General features: G+C 43.7%; 2 protein-coding genes across 5 annotated transcripts in view; both read left to right on the top strand.

Moving 5' to 3' along the window:
- Zbtb1 (zinc finger and BTB domain containing 1) overlaps positions 1 to 11,234 on the top strand; it is a 30,019-nt gene extending 18,785 nt beyond the window's left edge. The window contains exon 3 of one of the 2 annotated variants that reach the window (XM_027418288.2): positions 11,033 to 11,234. In XM_027418288.2, the coding sequence (XP_027274089.1) occupies positions 11,033 to 11,219 (187 nt within the window). In that variant the 3' untranslated portion in view covers positions 11,220 to 11,234. Of the gene's footprint in view, positions 1 to 5,609; positions 7,579 to 11,032 lie in introns of those variants that run through there. The other variant, XM_027418289.2, reaches the window with a different exon arrangement.
- A 2,747-nt stretch (positions 11,235 to 13,981) lies between these two features.
- Positions 13,982 to 17,238, top strand: Hspa2 (heat shock protein family A (Hsp70) member 2). 3 transcript variants are annotated; one of them, XM_035445895.1, is made up of 2 exons: positions 13,982 to 13,997; positions 14,837 to 17,238. In XM_035445895.1, exon 2 carries the CDS (start codon positions 14,842 to 14,844, stop codon positions 16,744 to 16,746), a length of 1,905 nt encoding a protein of 634 aa, XP_035301786.1. In that variant the 5' UTR covers positions 13,982 to 13,997; positions 14,837 to 14,841; the 3' UTR covers positions 16,747 to 17,238. The 3 variants fall into 3 exon arrangements, with proteins under 3 accessions (XP_035301786.1, XP_027274095.1, XP_027274096.1); XM_027418294.2 differs by lacking the exon at positions 13,982 to 13,997 and adding an exon at positions 14,460 to 14,601; XM_027418295.2 differs by lacking the exon at positions 13,982 to 13,997 and adding an exon at positions 14,608 to 14,626.
- The last annotated feature ends 375 nt before the right edge of the window (positions 17,239 to 17,613 follow it).

The raw sequence follows: 17,613 nt of genomic DNA, 5'->3' as shown, positions 1-17,613 counted from the left end.
TCCAAGTAGAATGTACAATTTTCTTTAACAAGACTAGCTTTGGGTAAAAGTTACTTAGCTTGGGCTGGAGAGATGGCTCAGTGGTTAAGAGCACTCACTGACTGCCATTCTAGAGGTCCTGAGTTCAATTCCCAGCAACTACATGGCCACTCACACCATTTGTAATGAGATCTGGTGCCCTCTTCTGGTGTGCAGGCATACATGCAGACAACACTGTGTACATAACAAATATTTAAAAAGAAAGAAAACAAAAGAAATTACTTAGATTGTAAAATTAATAGGGATGAGAAACACCCACCACTTCTGCCTGCAACCTCTCCTGCCTCCCTTGAACTGTGAAGACAGTGACTCAAGGCTGGGATGTTTGCCTGGTGCTTCTGCCTTTAGTAGTTCGCACATTTAGGATCCAAAATTTTTCAGATCTGTAGAGGAAAAGAGAAACGAGAAGAGTAGCATCTCTCCCCCTGTATTAATGACACTTCTCATTTGAAGTCCCATTGCTGGAATTTCTTAGTAAACAATCTAATTGGATTTTTTTCTCTCTGGTGCTCCAGATCAAACCCAGAGCCTTGACATGCTAGGCAGCCATTCTGCCTGAGCTGTGAATTGAGTTTCTCTTTTGAAACAGCAAAAAAAGAAAAAAAAAAAAAATCCGGGAGAAATAATTCATTTCTAACAAGGTTGACACTACAATGTGGATCTATGATTTTTCATAAAGACTGGACCTCAGAACTTAATAAAGTAGAATCAAATCAACAAAAGACTAGAACTCAACTGGATTTAATCCCTCCTTCCCCCCTCCATTTTTCTCTCTTGTAGCCCAAGCCGGCTAACCCAGGTGTGCCTCAAGCTCATGCTGCTCCTCTGCCTCAGCCTCCCAGGTTCAGAAGTTACAGGTGTGAGCTAAAGCTTTAGTTCAGCATCTCATGTCCTTTCAGGTTCTTTGCTCTGTTAGTCAGGGTCTTGCTTTGTAGCCTGAGAGAGGTTGGAGTGGAAGTCTCCATTCTTGCAGTGTTTCACACCCAATTAAATTCCTTTTTTTTTTTTTTTTGGTTTTTCAAGACAGGGTTTCTCTGTGTAGCTTTGGCAATCCTGGCACTCGCTCTGTAGATCAGTCTGGCCTTGGACTCACAGAGATCTGCCTGCCTCTGTCTCCCAAGTGCTGAAAGTCTCATATGTTTTAATGAAATTTTTCAGAGCAATGACCCACATGATAACACGGTATATAGCAAATGTTTAATATAAAGTAATAAACAATTTGACTCCACGCAGCTCCACGCAAAATGTTAAATGAGAAGGATTTCAGAGGGTACTCTTAAAAGAATTAAGCTGCTAGTCAGTGGTGGTGCATGCCTTTAATTTCAGCACTTGAGAGACAGAGGCAGGAGGATCTCTTGAGTTTGGGGCCAGTCTGGTTTACTAAGAGAGTTCAAGGACAGCCAGGATAGTTACACTGAGAAACCCTATCCCCCCCTCCCCCCAAAAAATGGAGGCTGGGTGTGGTGGTTTATGCCTATAATCCCAGCACGCCAGAGGCTAGGTTCAAGGCTACTACTTGAGTTCACGACTCCGCTGGTCTTTACATAGTTAAAACCCTGTCTCAGAAAAATGAAAAATACTGTTGAGGACAGCTTGCTAAGACAGAACAACACTGAGCTTGAAAATCCATGTTTCAGCTTGAAGCAAAAATACGAACATGATGTAAAACTGAATGTAAACCAATGATAGGATATTAAGGTTTTTTGTTTTGTTTTTTGTTTTTCGAGACAGGGTTTCTCTGTGGCTTTGGAGACTGTCCTGGAACTAGCTCTTGTAGACCAGGCTGGTCTCGAACTCACAGAGATCTGCCTGCCTCTGCCTCCCAAGTGCTGGGATTATTAAAGGTGTGTGCCACCACCTCCCAGCGGATATCAAGTCTTGATTAGGCTAATCCAACTAATTGTGAAATACCCAATGGAATAGTAGTTATAAGCATGGCAAGTATGTGCCCCAAAAGTGATGGTTGGTGGTAACTTCTCACTGGTTAAGCAATATTTCTTTATATCACTAATAAAGTTATATACTTACTAGATCTCTGAAAAATCTTCCTAAGAGCCAGTTTAACATTTGAAAAAAAAAAAGTGTCTTTGTTACTAAAAACTAATATATCAGTACTAAAAGAAAAAGACCTCAATATGTACATGTAAGAAAAAGACCTGAATATGTACACATAGCTGAGAAGTTATGATTTGACATACCTAATTTGAACTGGGTTTATCATTAACTTAAGAGCTGGATATGATGGCACATACCTGTAAACCCACTATTTGGGAGGCTGAACCAGGGACGTCAAGAGTTCAAGTCCAGCCTGGACTACATGATACCATGCCACAGGTTGTTAAAAAAGAAAAAAGAAAAGAGCCATTCCCCCCACCCCATTGTTCTGTTTTGATCAATTCCTCAACTTTGTTCACTTTGTTTCCCATATAAGTGCTTCCCAAGGATAAAATGCCCATTCTCTCCCACTTACTAGGATTGCAGAGTAGCAGAAATTGAGGGGAGCATGTTTTCATAGAACCCTGTCCTCTGTGCTTGATAGCTCAGCTCAGTTAACTAGGTGTGATGATATGGACGCTAAGGAACTAGCACAAGTGAAGCCATCCTCTGAGTTAAGAATTTGATGTTTACATCCCAGCTTAGGAAACCCACAGTTTGCCCATAGTAGGACTGGCTCCCTAGAGTCCAAGCATCCATTTCTTCAGCACTCTGTATTCCTTATCCCCTTTGAGGTAAGTCTACTAATTTTCCAGATGGGGGACAAAGATCCAAAGACTACTTATTTTTCCTAAGCCACACAAACTGTATATACTAGACCTGGAATTGGAATTCAGTCTTTGACTAAGGCTACATTCTTGTACTTAATCATGAAGACACATGTTCCATCTACAAAGAAGTGCCTTTTCAGCATAGGACACACATGACAAAGTTCGTGTGAGGCTGTGCTCCTTGGTCACCTGTCATCTGTGATTCCTGGTAAGGTGGCTGGTAATAGTGGGAACTACCTGAGGTGAGAATATAAAGTAGAAAGCAAATGTGGTTTGAATGTGTCATTCAGAATGTTTTGATTTTGCTTCATTTAAACTTAAAACATTTGGTGATAGTTATTTGAGGGCCCAATAGTCAGTTGAAAGTTAACTTGAATTGGCATTGCATGTTTGTACTGGGGCTTTGTTTTAGTCTCCACCAGCCTGTTTGCTTGCATTGGTCATGGAATTAGTAAATTGAAGAAGTCAGATTACTCAAGCAAATATCCCCAGGGGAAAAAAACAAGATAACAATAACCAGTCTCCTCTTTTTTGTTTTTTTGTTTTTTTTTTGGGGGGGGGGTTCAAGACAGGATTTCTCTGTGGCTTCAGAGGCTGTCCTGGAACTAGCTCTTGTAGACCAGGCTGGCCTTGAACTCACAGAGATCTACCTGCCTCTGCCTCCTGAGTGCTGGGATTACCTCTTTTTTTGCTTTAATAGAGGTGGATAAGAAACTGGATATTCCTTTGACCATTGAACAGATTCCCCTCCCCCAATGGTATAGTGTGGTTGTTTTACTAAAGGAATCTGCTTAAAAACAAAAGTTGGATATTCTAACTCTATGATTCCATTTATAAAAATATAGGTTTCTAGGTAAGCTCAAAGGCAGTTTTACAAAAGAAATGGAAGATGAGCCCAGGAGGTCACAACTTTGTAACTACATCAGTCTAGCAGCACTCAAAATGTTAAGTAATGTTTTAAGGAGGACAATAAGATTCCGACCTTTGCAGCTATTTAATATCTACACAACAGATTCTATGCTGAAGCTACCTACCATTAATAATTTGGCTACCATATGTCAATGTTGTTTTTGAAATAAAAGAATGAACTGGAGACTGTTCTGTGACCAATATAGTCATTTAAATGGCCCTACTCCTCACTGCTCTCTGTAAAACTCTAGAACACATTATTTAGGGTTTAGTCTCAAAAACAGATGAAATTTAGCTCTTTATATGTTTATATTCTGGCAAAGACAAAAAGAGGATTTTATTATTTCTGTCTACCAGGGACAGTTGGTAAATAGAAACTAACCAGATGAAATAACAACTTGTAAATCCATGCTGGTTTTGAAGCAATTTATTACTAACATGCACATATGCACACATACATAATTCAAGTTAGCATTGAGTTTAAATCTTTAACTTTCTTGATAATCAGGAAAACCAAATCATTGAGGCAAATTAGTAATGAGAGATTATCTTTGTATCAAAGTTCACATAAATCAATGGAGGGCAGAAGGGGGTAAAACTGAAAGGTGATATGTAGATTACAATTCCATACTCGGTTTCATTCTAATGGATCAGTGTGCTAATCACTGAGCTAAGTATAAAATCATAGGAAAGGCAGCACCTGAGGAAGGTGACGAAAGACATTTCGAAGCCAAGAATATTAACAATGTCATGTAAGAAAATTTGCATCAAAAAAAGCTCGTTATGGTAGCACGTACCTTTAATCCCAGCACTGGGGAGGCAGAGGCAGACGGACTGAGTTCAAGGACAGCCTGGTCTACAGAGCAAGTTCCATGACAGCCAGAACTGTACAAATAAACTCTGTTTCAAAAAACCAAACAAAAAAGAAAATTGCATAGTAGTCTGTAATGGCCTATTTGAAAAAGGATTAGAGTTAAACATATAGCCTTTAAGCCGGACTTAAAACATTTGCTTGGCTTCTATTATGCTTAAACCAATAATTTATACCTGCTTATTCACTCAATCAAGTGAATAGACAGAGCAAGGGTTCTGTTCTGTTTTGAAGATGGGGTCTCAAGTAGCCAGTCTGGCCTTGAACAGGGTGATCCTCCTGCCTCATCGCCCAAGTGTCATATCACAAACATAATCACCGTGCACAGCTACAGTGCTGTTTCTGATTAAACAAATCTAGGCACCCAGGTTATAGAAGTCACCTTTTCCTTCAAATGCTTATGTTCCCCGGTAAGAGAGATATTTTAAGGGACTATTTTTTTAAAAAAGGATATTAGTATTAGGGCAAAACATTCCTACAAAAAAATAACACTTTGCCCAATACCAGGGGGTGGGTTAGGAGAGTTACAAACCCCGGACTGACTTCCCAGCCATGTTTGTACTTGGTTTTTATTTGCAAAGTATATGCCTAATATTTGAAGAAAGTAGTGTTAGTGTGATGGCTGAAGACTAAAACCATGAACTTTCAAATTCATCACATCGGTATTTCAGTCAGATATTTTTCATTAGCAAACACATTATAAAACTATCCCATTTGAAGAGAAGTGCTTGCTTAGCTCCCGCTCCCCTGGCACCCTGTCTTAGGTGACATACTCATGTCTGCAGCCATGCTTACTTAGACCACGAAAACAAAACTAAAAGGTGCCCTGAATTTGAAGACTTAACACCAGTGATACTAGTTTATAAGTTCAGGTTCTAGGAGCTATTCTCTCGTTCCTGCTCTGTTCCTTCAACAGTGTGCCAGTGCCAAAGCTAAAATATTCTGACCTAAGCATGATATTGTCTTGTAGAGCAGTTGCCTTGTGATGTTATTTTTCTTGAGTTTTGTCTTTTTCTGTGTGGCAGTGGTGAAATAGGGCCTTCTAAGCCTCTGGAGAAGTGACAGATGTGGCTTTGGAGAGGACATGGGGAAGAATCATTCTTCAACAGATAATCTTTAAGTGCAGACCCAGGAAATCAGATCTGACGTGGCACCATCTTGTCTGTCTTCCTGACAAACGCCATCAGCCCCAAAGTTCCAGTTGCAAAGATCCAAGAAAACTCAATAAAGATCACTTTGGAATCACTTTGTTGTAACAAAATTGATTCGCAGTGACTCTCCTAGTACTTACAGAAAATCTGCTAAAGAAAAGTGACTGTAAAAGTCATGTGACATCAGTGATTAAGTTTATGCCATGTATCTTCACGGTTCCCTTCTAGAATAAAGGGCTTGCTAGGCTACTGTGAATGCACTATAAAGGGAGATAATTACATATTTCCGTAAACACATATTCTAAACTCAAAACAACCAGAATTATATATTGTAAAATGCAGTTAAGCAATTTAAAAGAATATTAAAAATATCTGTAGAGTGTAAGTAAAAAGAAATGGGTACAGAAAAAGAAAATCCAAGACCAGATCTTTAACAAGATAATGTAGCTATTAGAGAAATGTAACACTAGGCTTCCTTTCTCGCTGTGTACCAGTCACACACTTGCTTATGAATATGAGTGAAGCTTCTTTCAAAGTCTCCTGAACAGAGGAGCATTATTCAGTAGTGGTAGATTCCCACAAACCATGCATTATTTTCTTCTGAACTTAGCAATATGGTCCCATAATATAAAATGATTTTTTGTTATTCTCAGAACTGATGTATAGTGTCATGTTTAGCTTCAAATTTCAAAATAAAATGGAGCACTAAATGAACTGATAATATGTCTGTATGAAACCTTTGCTGAGATAAGATTTAGTGAGATTTGAATTTAGCTATGACTACAAATGCTTCACTACACATACACTCCTTAACCATATGAATCTTATGTATTATTTCTTGATTGTGAATATACTTTTTTTGCTTTTTGTTAACTATGTGACTAATTCCTTATTGCTTTGTTGTTTGTGTGTGTGATTTCAAATGTTTAAATGCTTTGTTTTTATGCAAAATCCTTGCAAGTATTTTAATAAGTTACACAAAGAAATCTGTCCTAAGGAATGAAGAGTGTATATGGTGTACATCTTTAATCCCAGTACTTGGGAAACAGAGGCAGGCTGATTTCTGTGAGTTCATGGCCATGCTGGTCTACATAATAAGTTCCAGGCTAGCCAAGGCTATATAATAAGACCTTGTCTAAAAAGAATTTTTCTTAAATTAAAAGAAAATCCTCACTTTAAGGTAATAATAACTTGAATCTCATTTTGTAAACTAACTGGCTAAAAAATCAGAGAGCCCACAATAAGAGATAATGGATATAGAGACGAAAGAGAACAAAGAACCCTACCAGAGTTCAGATTCAATGAGACATGCTGATGGATGCTTGCAATCCTAGCTTTTGGGAGGTAGAGGTGGGAGCATCAAAGAGAATTCAAGGCTAGACTTGGCTACAGAGTGAATCAAAGCCAGCCTGGGCTACATGAGACCCTATCTCAAACAAACAGACAAAAATATTCCAAATATATGACTGCTTTAAGACAAAAGGTCTAGACAAGTGTTAAGAGTTGAAACATCACCAGAGTAATAAGCATATAGACTGCAGGCTTCTTAAAGTACTTAGAAAATTTAAAAAATCACAATAACTAAAGAAACCAGATCAAGATAGAAAAGACTCAGTTTTTGCCTAAGTTTTATTACTCTAGGTTTACTAAAGAAAATGGTTTTGACTGTATTAAATGCAAGTGTAACGAAATACATAAGTGGTATAAGTGCATACTATAATGTGATTATTTTCTGTACATTATTTTAAGTGGAATTTTTGGATTACATACAGTATTTTTGTTACATTTTGAAATCCATTGCTTTTACCTAATAAAATTTCCTCCTCTACATTCAGAAGTTAAACTGTTTGTACATCACCTTCATTTGTATTGCATTTGTTTGCAACCTAATTCTTTTAAAGCATAACCAGTCAACTAAGTTATCAACTCGACCTATCCTCTAGTGTCACAATAATGTCACCAGAGGTGGTCATGTATGGCCCAAAGAGAATTAGCTAAAATTTATTGCTGACTCCTGTTTATTCGTTTTTTGATACAGAAGAATGATTGGAAAATACTATTCCAAGGCAAACATGAAAGCAAATTATTGTGTTGACAATGATGGAATGTTTGGTCTGTCTCTCCCCTTGACAGGGCAGCCTCACTTTGCTGCATCATTTCAAACTGTTCTCCAAGGAACATGATTTGTTAGCACTCAAGATGAAGAAGGCAGACTGCCTGTAGCTTCCGGCCACCTCTCAGAAAGCATGTCTTCCAGGGCCAGGCGTTTAGATGTCCACTCAGGACATGGCAGTCTCCCTGCCCATCTTACCATGTATCTTCAGTTTAATTGAACTTAGGACTAAGCTTTGTTTTGTTGTTTTTTTGAGATAAGGTCTCACTCTGTAGCCCAGGCTGCCTTAAACTGGTGGTGATCTTCCTGCCTCTGCCTTCAGAGTTCTTGAATTACAGGTTTAAATCACCATACCAAACAAGACAAACTTTTAAGACTCAAAGAAAACAAATGGTGATTTCCCCCGACCATAGGGGCTGAGAATTGGAGAATTATCTTAAGACCAGGCACTTTAGAGCTGCCAAGGTAGCTCACCAGGTTAAGGCATTGCCACCAAGCCTGAAGACTGAGTTTGATTTCCAGAACCACGTGAACACCAGTTCTCTCCAGTTGTCCTCTGACCTCCATATGTGCTAGGGCATGTGTGCATGTGAGGTCACACAAAGCAAGCATGTCTGAGAAAAACAAAAACAGTACACTAGAGACAGGATTACAGCTAGCCAGTATCATGCAGCAAGGCCCTGTCACAAAAAGGTGTGGAGGTGGCCTTAAATAATTACAAAATGCATGATGGCGCATGCCTTTAATCCCAGCACAAGGGAGGCAAAGGCAGACGGATCTCTGTGAATTTGAGGCCAACCTGGTCTACAGAGTGAGTTCCAGAACAGCCAGGGATGCTACACAGAGAAACCCTGCCTTAAAAAAACAAAAAAGAATTATAAAATGGCACTGTTTATAGAGATCTTAAATATAATCATTAGTTGAACTCCAGCCTGCTCATATATCTTCAAATTGGAAGCTGTTACTGATTCTACTTCCTCTTCAGGCCTCCTCAAAACAATGCCAACCCTAATGAAGCCTATGCCTGGGTGGGATTAGAAGGATTTAGGACAGTTTAGCCTTGTACTTTGCCACCAGCTAACGCTTGCACACATCATCTTGGGTCTCATATTAGCTCAAGATCTCTAGTGCAGATATTTTCAGATATTAATCTGTTTCAACTGTTAGACTCTGTAATGTGTAAGAGGATTTTCTTCTTACACAAGAGGAAGATTGTTTGTGGTTGAAAATATTATGCTTTGGATAACTTTTAATAAACAATGAATGAGCTGGGAATATGACCCGGAGATGAGGTGCATTATAGGTTTTTGTAGACGAAACCTTGTGTTTAATCTCCAATACCAAGCCCCAAACCAAAACCCACCAAGCTCTTGATTCTTTGACCAGTCTGTGAAAAGTTAATCTTTGGAATATTTAGTCCAAACAGTCTAGTATATATGATCTGTTAAAGAGATTTTACCTGTTGAAAACCAGTACTGATTTATGTGTAAGTAATAGGACTGGTGAACTTTGTTTCAGTTGAATGTTGTTGCTATTTTAAAAATCAATTGGAGGGGCTGGGGAGGTAGCACAGTTGACAGAGTTCTTACCTAACAAGCATAGAACCCTGAGTTTGATCCTTACATGAATCAACTGGGCATGTTGGTACATGTCTATGATGTTAGCACTTTCGAGGGTAAGGCAAGAAAATCAGGAGTTTAAGGTCATATTTGACCACATAGTGAGTTTAAGGTCAGCCTGGGCTACCTGAGACCCTGTCTGAAAAAAAAAAAAAAAAGTAAAAATATAATAAAGCAAGTTCTGATAACCCTGCCATCTAAATTCTGGTGTCATTTTCATATATAGAGAATTATTCCACTAATAGAATCAGATACAGAAGCTGGTAAGATTGCTCAATGTTTAGAACAGTTGCTGCATAGTCAAGAGTACTAGAGTTCAGATCCCAGCATGAATGTAACAGTGGGTGCACTGCACACAGTCTTAACTCCAGCTCTGCATGGGTGTCAGAAAGGGATGGTGGCTGGGCTTGCTGACTTCCAACCTACACAAACAACCCAAAGCCTCAGGCTCAGCAAGAGAGCCTGTCTCATAGGAATAGCAGGAGAGTGACAGAGAAAAGACAGTCTGCCCTGTCTTCTGACTCATGCAAGTAAGTGGATATGCATTAGGGTGCATGTGTATTGGCACATGAAGGCACAAATAATAACAATTTAAAAAGCATACAGAAGTTGAGTACCTCCTTTTTTCATTTAATTATATCCAAGGCAAGTCCGTGTCATTAAAAATCTTGTAAACAGGACCAAAGAGATAGCTTAGCAGTTAGGAGCATTACAGACTCTTCATTTCCAGGGAATCTGAATTAAGCTCCCAGCATCCTCCTCCAGTGGCTCAGGACTACAGGTAACCCCAGCTCCAGGGGACCCAACGCCCTCTTTGACCTCTGTGGGCCCTGGCAAACAAATCTTAAAAAATAAAAAGGTTACCCCTAGTACACAATGGACTTTGGGAGCCCTCTCCACATAGAAGGATACTCTCTCAGCCTAGATACACTGGGGAGGGTCTAGGCCCTGCTCTAAATGATATGACAGGGGTTGGGATAGAGGGTCGGTGGGGGGCAGGGAAGGAGAGGAGGGGGAGGAAACTAAGATTGACATGTAAAAGAAGCTTGTTTCTAATTTAAATAAAAAAGAGAAAATAAAATAAAATAGGGAGGGGCTAGAGAGATGGCTCAGAGTTTAAGAGCACTGCTGCTCTTCTAGAGGTTCTGAGTTCACTTCCCAGCAACTATATATAATGAGATCTGGTGTGCAGGCAGAACACCATATACATAATAAATCTTTAAAAATAAAAATTTAAAAAGGAATGTGATGGTAAATGTGTATGTTTCCAAATGTCAATGCTAATCTAGCATTGTTCTTAAAAATTATGTGAATAGATGAACATAGTGACATCCCAGCACTCGGGAGGCAGAGGCAGGCAGATTTCTGTGAGTTCGAGGTTGGTCTGATCTACATAGTGAGTTCTGGGACTCATAGTGAGGGCTGTCCTTGTAAATACTTTTGCAGGTACATAATTCATCATGTGTATATAAGTAATTGATTTTTTGCATTCAATATTTAAACCATTTTCAATTTACTGTTGCCACCACAAATAATAACACAGGCATTTTCTATTATCTCCTTAGGATGAACCACACAAATAATATTGATAAAGGATATGATCTCTTCAAGGTGAAAACAAAAGCACTGCCGCAGTCCTCCAGAAAACCCTCAGTGGTGAGCAGTCTTGGTAGGGCTTGCCTGTTTTGCTACACCACTGATAACACAGATGGTCAAAACCTTGCTGATTTAATCATTTTTAATGGACTGTGATTTTAATTATTTATTTATTTTGGTTTTACTGTTTCAATCTATAGCTCATGCTGGCCTGGAACTCACTATGTAATAATCCTCCTGCCTCTTGGTCCTGAGAGCTGAGATTATAGGTATTGCCACCACACCTACCTGAACTGTGTTTTTAATGAATTCTGAGGTATAGTTATCAAAAAGAAAAAAATGCCTGTTTTAAAACAAATTACAAACAAGGGAAATGTAAAAGATACCAACAAAATGAAAATATGCCAATGCTCTGTCTGAAGAAGTTTCACATAAAAATATTATTACTGTATCTTTGTGGGAAAGGCCCAAGGTACCATGTACAGTATGAAACATGTAAACATCAATTTACCAGGTGAAAAGTGAAAGCAGAAAAATATAGCTAATAAAAACACAGGCATAACTGTGCTGTCATTTCAGAAGACTGTTAAAGATGTGGTGAGAGACTCAAGATTTGTCTGCAGTGACTGCATAGATAGGACATAGTTACTTCACAAGAGAGCTCTCCCTTTGAAGCTCTAAGGGTCTCTCTGTGGGAGAAGTTTGGGCCTGCTGGCTCTCAGTCTTGTTTTGCTTAAGATGTCTGGAGAGTCAGAATCGTGTGTAGTGCCCTAGGAGACCAGGAGAGGGCGTTGGATCCCTTAGAACTCGAGGTTTGGATGGTTGTTAGGCCCCATGTGGATTCTGGGAACTGACCCTAAGTCCTCTACAAGACCAAGTCCTTTTAACTGCTGAGACATCTCTGCAGCCCACTAACTCCCTTATTTTCTAAAATAATATTTTCTAATAAGAACATGATAAAGATGTTTTGTCTGCATATATGTGTACCACTGCTTGCCTAAGGTTTCTTTTTTATTTATGTACATGTGTCTGCCTTTGTATGCTTATATACACTTGAGTACAAGAGCCTAAGGATGTTAGAAAAGGGTGACATTCCCTAGAACTGGAGTTAATGTTGGTTGTGAGCCACCATGTGCACGTGGAGAACTGACCCAGGGCCCTGCAAGAGTAGTTAGGACTCTTAACTACTAAGCTGTTTCTCCAGTGCTCTCCCCTCACCCCCACCCTGCTTTGGGTGAGCCTCCCCAGTGCTGGGTATGTCAGCATATACCACCAGGCCAGGTCCGCTATTTTTTTTAATTCTTTTCTTATCTCAAATTTTTCTTTAATTTCTTTCATGGGAAATAGAGAATTGTTAGTCAAACCAGTTAAATCAATGAGATGAAGAAATCAATGGCAAATGTGTTTTTAAAAACTAGAAATTACATATCAGAACAAATGAAAGGATCTTTAAATTTTTCCTGATTAGGTTTTATAGAACTCTGAGCTGGAGAGATGGCTCAGAGGTTAAGTAAGGGTACTGACTGCTCTACTAGAAGGCTGGTGCTCAATTCCCAGCACCTATGTCAGGTGGCTTTCGACCATATTTAATTCCAGCTTTAGCAGTTCTGACAACTCTAGCCTCTGCAGGCACCTACACCACCACACTGCACAAACCTGATACACTCACACACACGGGAGGGGAGGAGGAGGTTGGAGAGGGGGAGCGAAAGGGGGGGAGAGGGGTCGAGCGAGCGAGAGCGAGCGAGCGAGAATCTCAAAAGTTTTATAGATGCCAGGTGGTGGTGGAGTACGCCTTTAATCCCAGCACTCGGGAGGCAGAGGCAGGTGGATCTCTGTGAGTTCGAGGCCAGCCTGGTCTACAAGAGCTAGTTCCAGGATAGCCTCCAAAGCCACAGAGAAACCCTGTCTAGAAACCCCACCCACCACCCCAAAAAAAGTTTTATAGAATTATGTCAACATTTCCTTTTGGACACAGAAAACTTTGGAGTTTGTCACGCAACTTACTAGTCAGTTTAGCCAGTTTCAAAGGGCGGTTCTCTCCTGAAGCTTCGAAAACAAAAAACAATCCCAACAATACAAAAAACAACTCAATGTATCCTGACCCCCAACTTTGAATTCGGAACTCAAATGCCCAGGTCGTTGCCCACACTCCCAACTCCTCAACCTGAATAAATAATGCCATTCTAGCTGGGCGGTAGTGGTGCTCGCCTTTAATCCCAGCGCTTGGGAGGCAGAGGCGGGCGGATCTCTCTGAGTTCCAGGCCAGCCTGGTCCACATAGGGAGCTCCAGGACAGCCCCAAAGCTACAGAAAACCCCTGTGTAGAAAAGCCTAAAACAAACAAAAAGCCTTTCTTACCCTACTCCGCACCTCCTCCGGGATGCATTCATGGACACTTTCCCTAGTCAGTGTGTGCCCCCGCCCTATCGCACTTCTCCCAGCACTTCGGCTTAAGGACGGACCGTTCCCCCTTTTCCTTACATCTCATCCTAGGCACCGGTCAATGTTTCCGGGGATGACTGTGCTCAGCTTCCCATCCGTAAGGCAAAGGGGTGGCTCTACCTTACAGCTCTCCGGTTTCCTCCAGGAGTTCTTTGACAGGAGCCAACTTCTGCCCACCCTCCCTCGCGCCACAGAGTACTTTCCAGACCGAAAGATGTTGACTCTTTTTCATCTACCCTCTCTCACAAGTCTGTGCTGCCAACCTAACTTCTCTGTAGGAAAAAGAAGTTCAACCGAGCACAGCCGCAAAAATGACTAGTTCCTAAACCGGATCTCGCGTGCGGGGACAGGAGTCGGAGAGTGACTGGCTTATTTCTCCGTACCCGCAGGGAGCCAAAACCGCCGATAAGGGCGCTTCCAAGAGAAAACGAGGAAAGCAGAGCAGGGAAAGCGGGGCCGAGCAAGGAGGCCGTGAACGCGCGCCTCCCGGGTAAGCACCGCACAATCTACCCCCGCCACGCACCGGCCAAAGACGCGCGCGCCAGGAAAAGCTCGCATCCGCCCGACCGTGATCACAGTCCCCGCCCTGGAACCGCCCCACGCCCAGCCCCGGTCCTCGCTGGTGGAACCGCAGGGGCGGGGAAGGACGAGAGCTGGTCCTAGCCGTTCTTTATTCGATGCAACCGTCCCAGAAAGAATTCGGCCCGGGGGAGCTGGGTCCGTGGCGGAACTCCGCACCGAACCGCACTTAAACCTCCAGGCCAGCCAGCTCTCCTTCCCCCGCTGCCTCCGCGAGCCCCGCCCTGCGCCCCGCCCCCAGGCGTCTAGGGCTCCGCGCTGCTCATTGGGCATCTGCCCTGCCAATCCCAAATACGTCAACGAATCACGCTCTAGAGAAGGCAACGAGGCGGGGCGGAGAAAGGGTCTTACACCCTGGCTCCCCAGCGCGAGCCTAACGCCCCCAAGCAGCAGGAGGCACTGGGCGGGGCCTTATTTGCATAACGGCCGCCCCTCAGTCTCCCCGCCCGGGGCCGGAGTCCCGCCCCTCAGTCAACTAGCTCTCTGTTGGACCACCGGCTGGTCACTCCGACCAGGCAAGCCTGTGGGGGCGCTCGACGGGTTGGTGCGGGCGGTCCCGAGGGCGGATTGGCTCCGGGAGTTTCCAGAAGGCAGGGGGGCGACTTTAAGAGCGGGGACACCCAGCCGAGGGAGCCGGGAGACGCTGGTCACGCTCGTGGGTGGTTGTGTGAGGCGACCGTTGGCCGGGGTCCCGGCTTGCTTGCTTGCTTGTGACTCTCGCCCTAACGTCGCCGTGCCTGCTTTTCTCAGTCAGGATGTCCGCCCGCGGCCCGGCTATCGGCATCGACCTGGGCACCACATACTCCTGCGTGGGGGTCTTCCAACATGGCAAGGTGGAGATCATCGCCAACGACCAGGGCAACCGCACCACCCCCAGCTACGTGGCCTTCACCGACACGGAGCGCCTCATCGGCGACGCCGCCAAGAACCAAGTGGCCATGAACCCCACGAACACTATCTTCGATGCCAAGAGGCTGATCGGGCGGAAGTTCGAGGACGCCACGGTGCAGTCAGACATGAAGCACTGGCCGTTCAGAGTGGTGAGCGAGGGTGGGAAGCCCAAAGTGCAGGTGGAATATAAAGGGGAGATGAAGACCTTCTTCCCCGAGGAGATCTCCTCCATGGTCCTCACGAAGATGAAAGAGATCGCCGAAGCCTACCTGGGGGGCAAGGTGCAGAGCGCGGTCATCACCGTCCCCGCCTATTTCAACGACTCGCAGCGCCAGGCCACCAAAGACGCGGGCACCATCACGGGGCTCAATGTGCTGCGCATCATCAACGAGCCCACGGCAGCGGCCATCGCCTATGGCCTGGACAAGAAAGGCTGCGCAGGCGGCGAGAAGAACGTGCTCATCTTTGACCTGGGCGGCGGCACCTTCGACGTGTCCATCCTGACCATCGAGGACGGCATCTTCGAGGTGAAGTCCACGGCCGGAGACACACACCTGGGTGGCGAAGACTTCGACAACCGTATGGTGAGCCACCTGGCGGAGGAGTTCAAGCGCAAACACAAGAAGGACATTGGGCCCAACAAGCGCGCCGTGCGCCGGCTGCGCACCGCCTGCGAGCGCGCCAAGCGCACCCTGAGCTCGTCCACGCAGGCCAGCATCGAGATCGACTCGCTCTACGAGGGCGTGGATTTCTACACGTCCATCACCCGCGCCCGCTTCGAGGAGCTCAACGCCGACCTCTTCCGAGGGACCCTGGAGCCGGTGGAAAAGGCGCTGCGCGATGCCAAGCTGGACAAGGGCCAGATCCAGGAGATTGTGCTGGTGGGCGGCTCCACCCGCATCCCTAAGATCCAGAAGCTCCTGCAGGATTTCTTCAACGGCAAGGAGCTGAATAAGAGCATCAACCCCGACGAGGCGGTGGCCTATGGCGCCGCCGTGCAGGCGGCTATCCTCATTGGCGACAAGTCAGAGAATGTGCAGGATCTGCTGTTACTCGACGTGACTCCACTGTCGCTTGGTATCGAAACCGCTGGCGGGGTCATGACCCCGCTCATCAAGAGGAACACCACGATCCCCACCAAGCAGACGCAGACCTTCACTACCTACTCAGACAACCAGAGCAGCGTGCTGGTGCAAGTGTACGAGGGCGAACGGGCCATGACCAAGGACAATAACCTCTTGGGCAAGTTCGACCTGACTGGGATCCCCCCAGCACCCCGTGGGGTCCCCCAGATCGAGGTCACCTTCGACATCGATGCCAATGGCATCCTTAACGTCACCGCTGCCGACAAGAGCACTGGCAAAGAAAATAAGATCACCATCACCAACGACAAGGGTCGCCTGAGCAAGGACGACATTGACCGTATGGTGCAGGAGGCAGAGCGGTACAAATCGGAAGATGAAGCTAATCGCGATCGCGTGGCAGCCAAAAACGCAGTTGAGTCCTATACCTACAACATCAAACAGACGGTGGAAGACGAGAAACTGAGGGGCAAGATTAGCGAGCAGGACAAAAACAAGATCCTCGACAAGTGTCAGGAGGTGATCAACTGGCTGGACCGGAACCAGATGGCAGAGAAAGATGAGTACGAACACAAGCAAAAAGAGCTTGAGAGAGTGTGCAACCCCATCATCAGCAAACTTTACCAAGGCGGTCCTGGCGGAGGCGGCGGCGGCTCTGGAGGACCCACCATCGAGGAAGTGGACTAACTAAGCTTGCACTGGAGTCCGCGGAAACCTCCTCCCCCACTTTTTCCCCTTTCTCCCCCCCTCCCCTCCCCTTTTGTTATGGTTTCTTTGAAATGTCCTCGTGCCAAGTAAGAGCTGTTGTTGGAAGTCTTTAGCCTGGTGCATACATATGAAAGGAAAGGTGCAGCAACTTAGTTTAAGTTACAAAAGGTTAGTTCTAAAGTTTGATTTGGGGGAAAAATGAGGTTTCTATCTAATGCATTTTTAGTGTTTGCTGATTTGAGCATATTTTTTTGGTTAAGCTTAGTTTGTACGTGGAGATTTGCTCGAAATGGGAAACTGATGTTTGCACACCTGTCCTATGGAAGCTTGGTAACACTAAATACAGAGAAGCTTGAATTGTTTATTTTTATGTACTACTTTGAGATTAAACATTGCGGTAATTTTAAAGACAGGTATATTCTGTAAACACATAAATGCAAATTTAAAGTAAAGCTGAAATTGATCTCAAAATTGCTGTCTGGAGTTTTCAATTTCTTCTGCCCATGTTTTACTCACATTGATCTTTATTATTATGATGTGAAATTTATCTAATCCAATTTTCTCTAATTCTCAGATGAAGTTCCTGCCTGGAATCAGCAACAATTTAAGGGGTGAAGAATCTTGGAAATCCCTCTCCCTTTAGTATACAGAAACCTGATGGGGTCTTCCAGTGAATGTAAACTCCTAAACCCTGGCTTTAGTATTCCAGTTTAAAACAACAGGAACAAAACCCGACCTAAAAGTTGTAGGAAAGGACAGGTGGTATTCCAGAGTCCTGCATGATGTAGTTTCTAGAGTAACAAAAGGACAGCATCTTTTTATAATTGCCAAAGGGTGTACAAACAC

The sequence above is a fragment of the Cricetulus griseus genome, chromosome 5 (assembly GCF_003668045.3).
Source record: "Cricetulus griseus strain 17A/GY chromosome 5, alternate assembly CriGri-PICRH-1.0, whole genome shotgun sequence".
Lineage (NCBI taxonomy): Eukaryota > Metazoa > Chordata > Mammalia > Rodentia > Cricetidae > Cricetulus > Cricetulus griseus.
The sequence above is the reverse complement of the archived record's forward strand: the minus strand, read 5'-3'. Positions and strand labels throughout refer to the sequence as shown.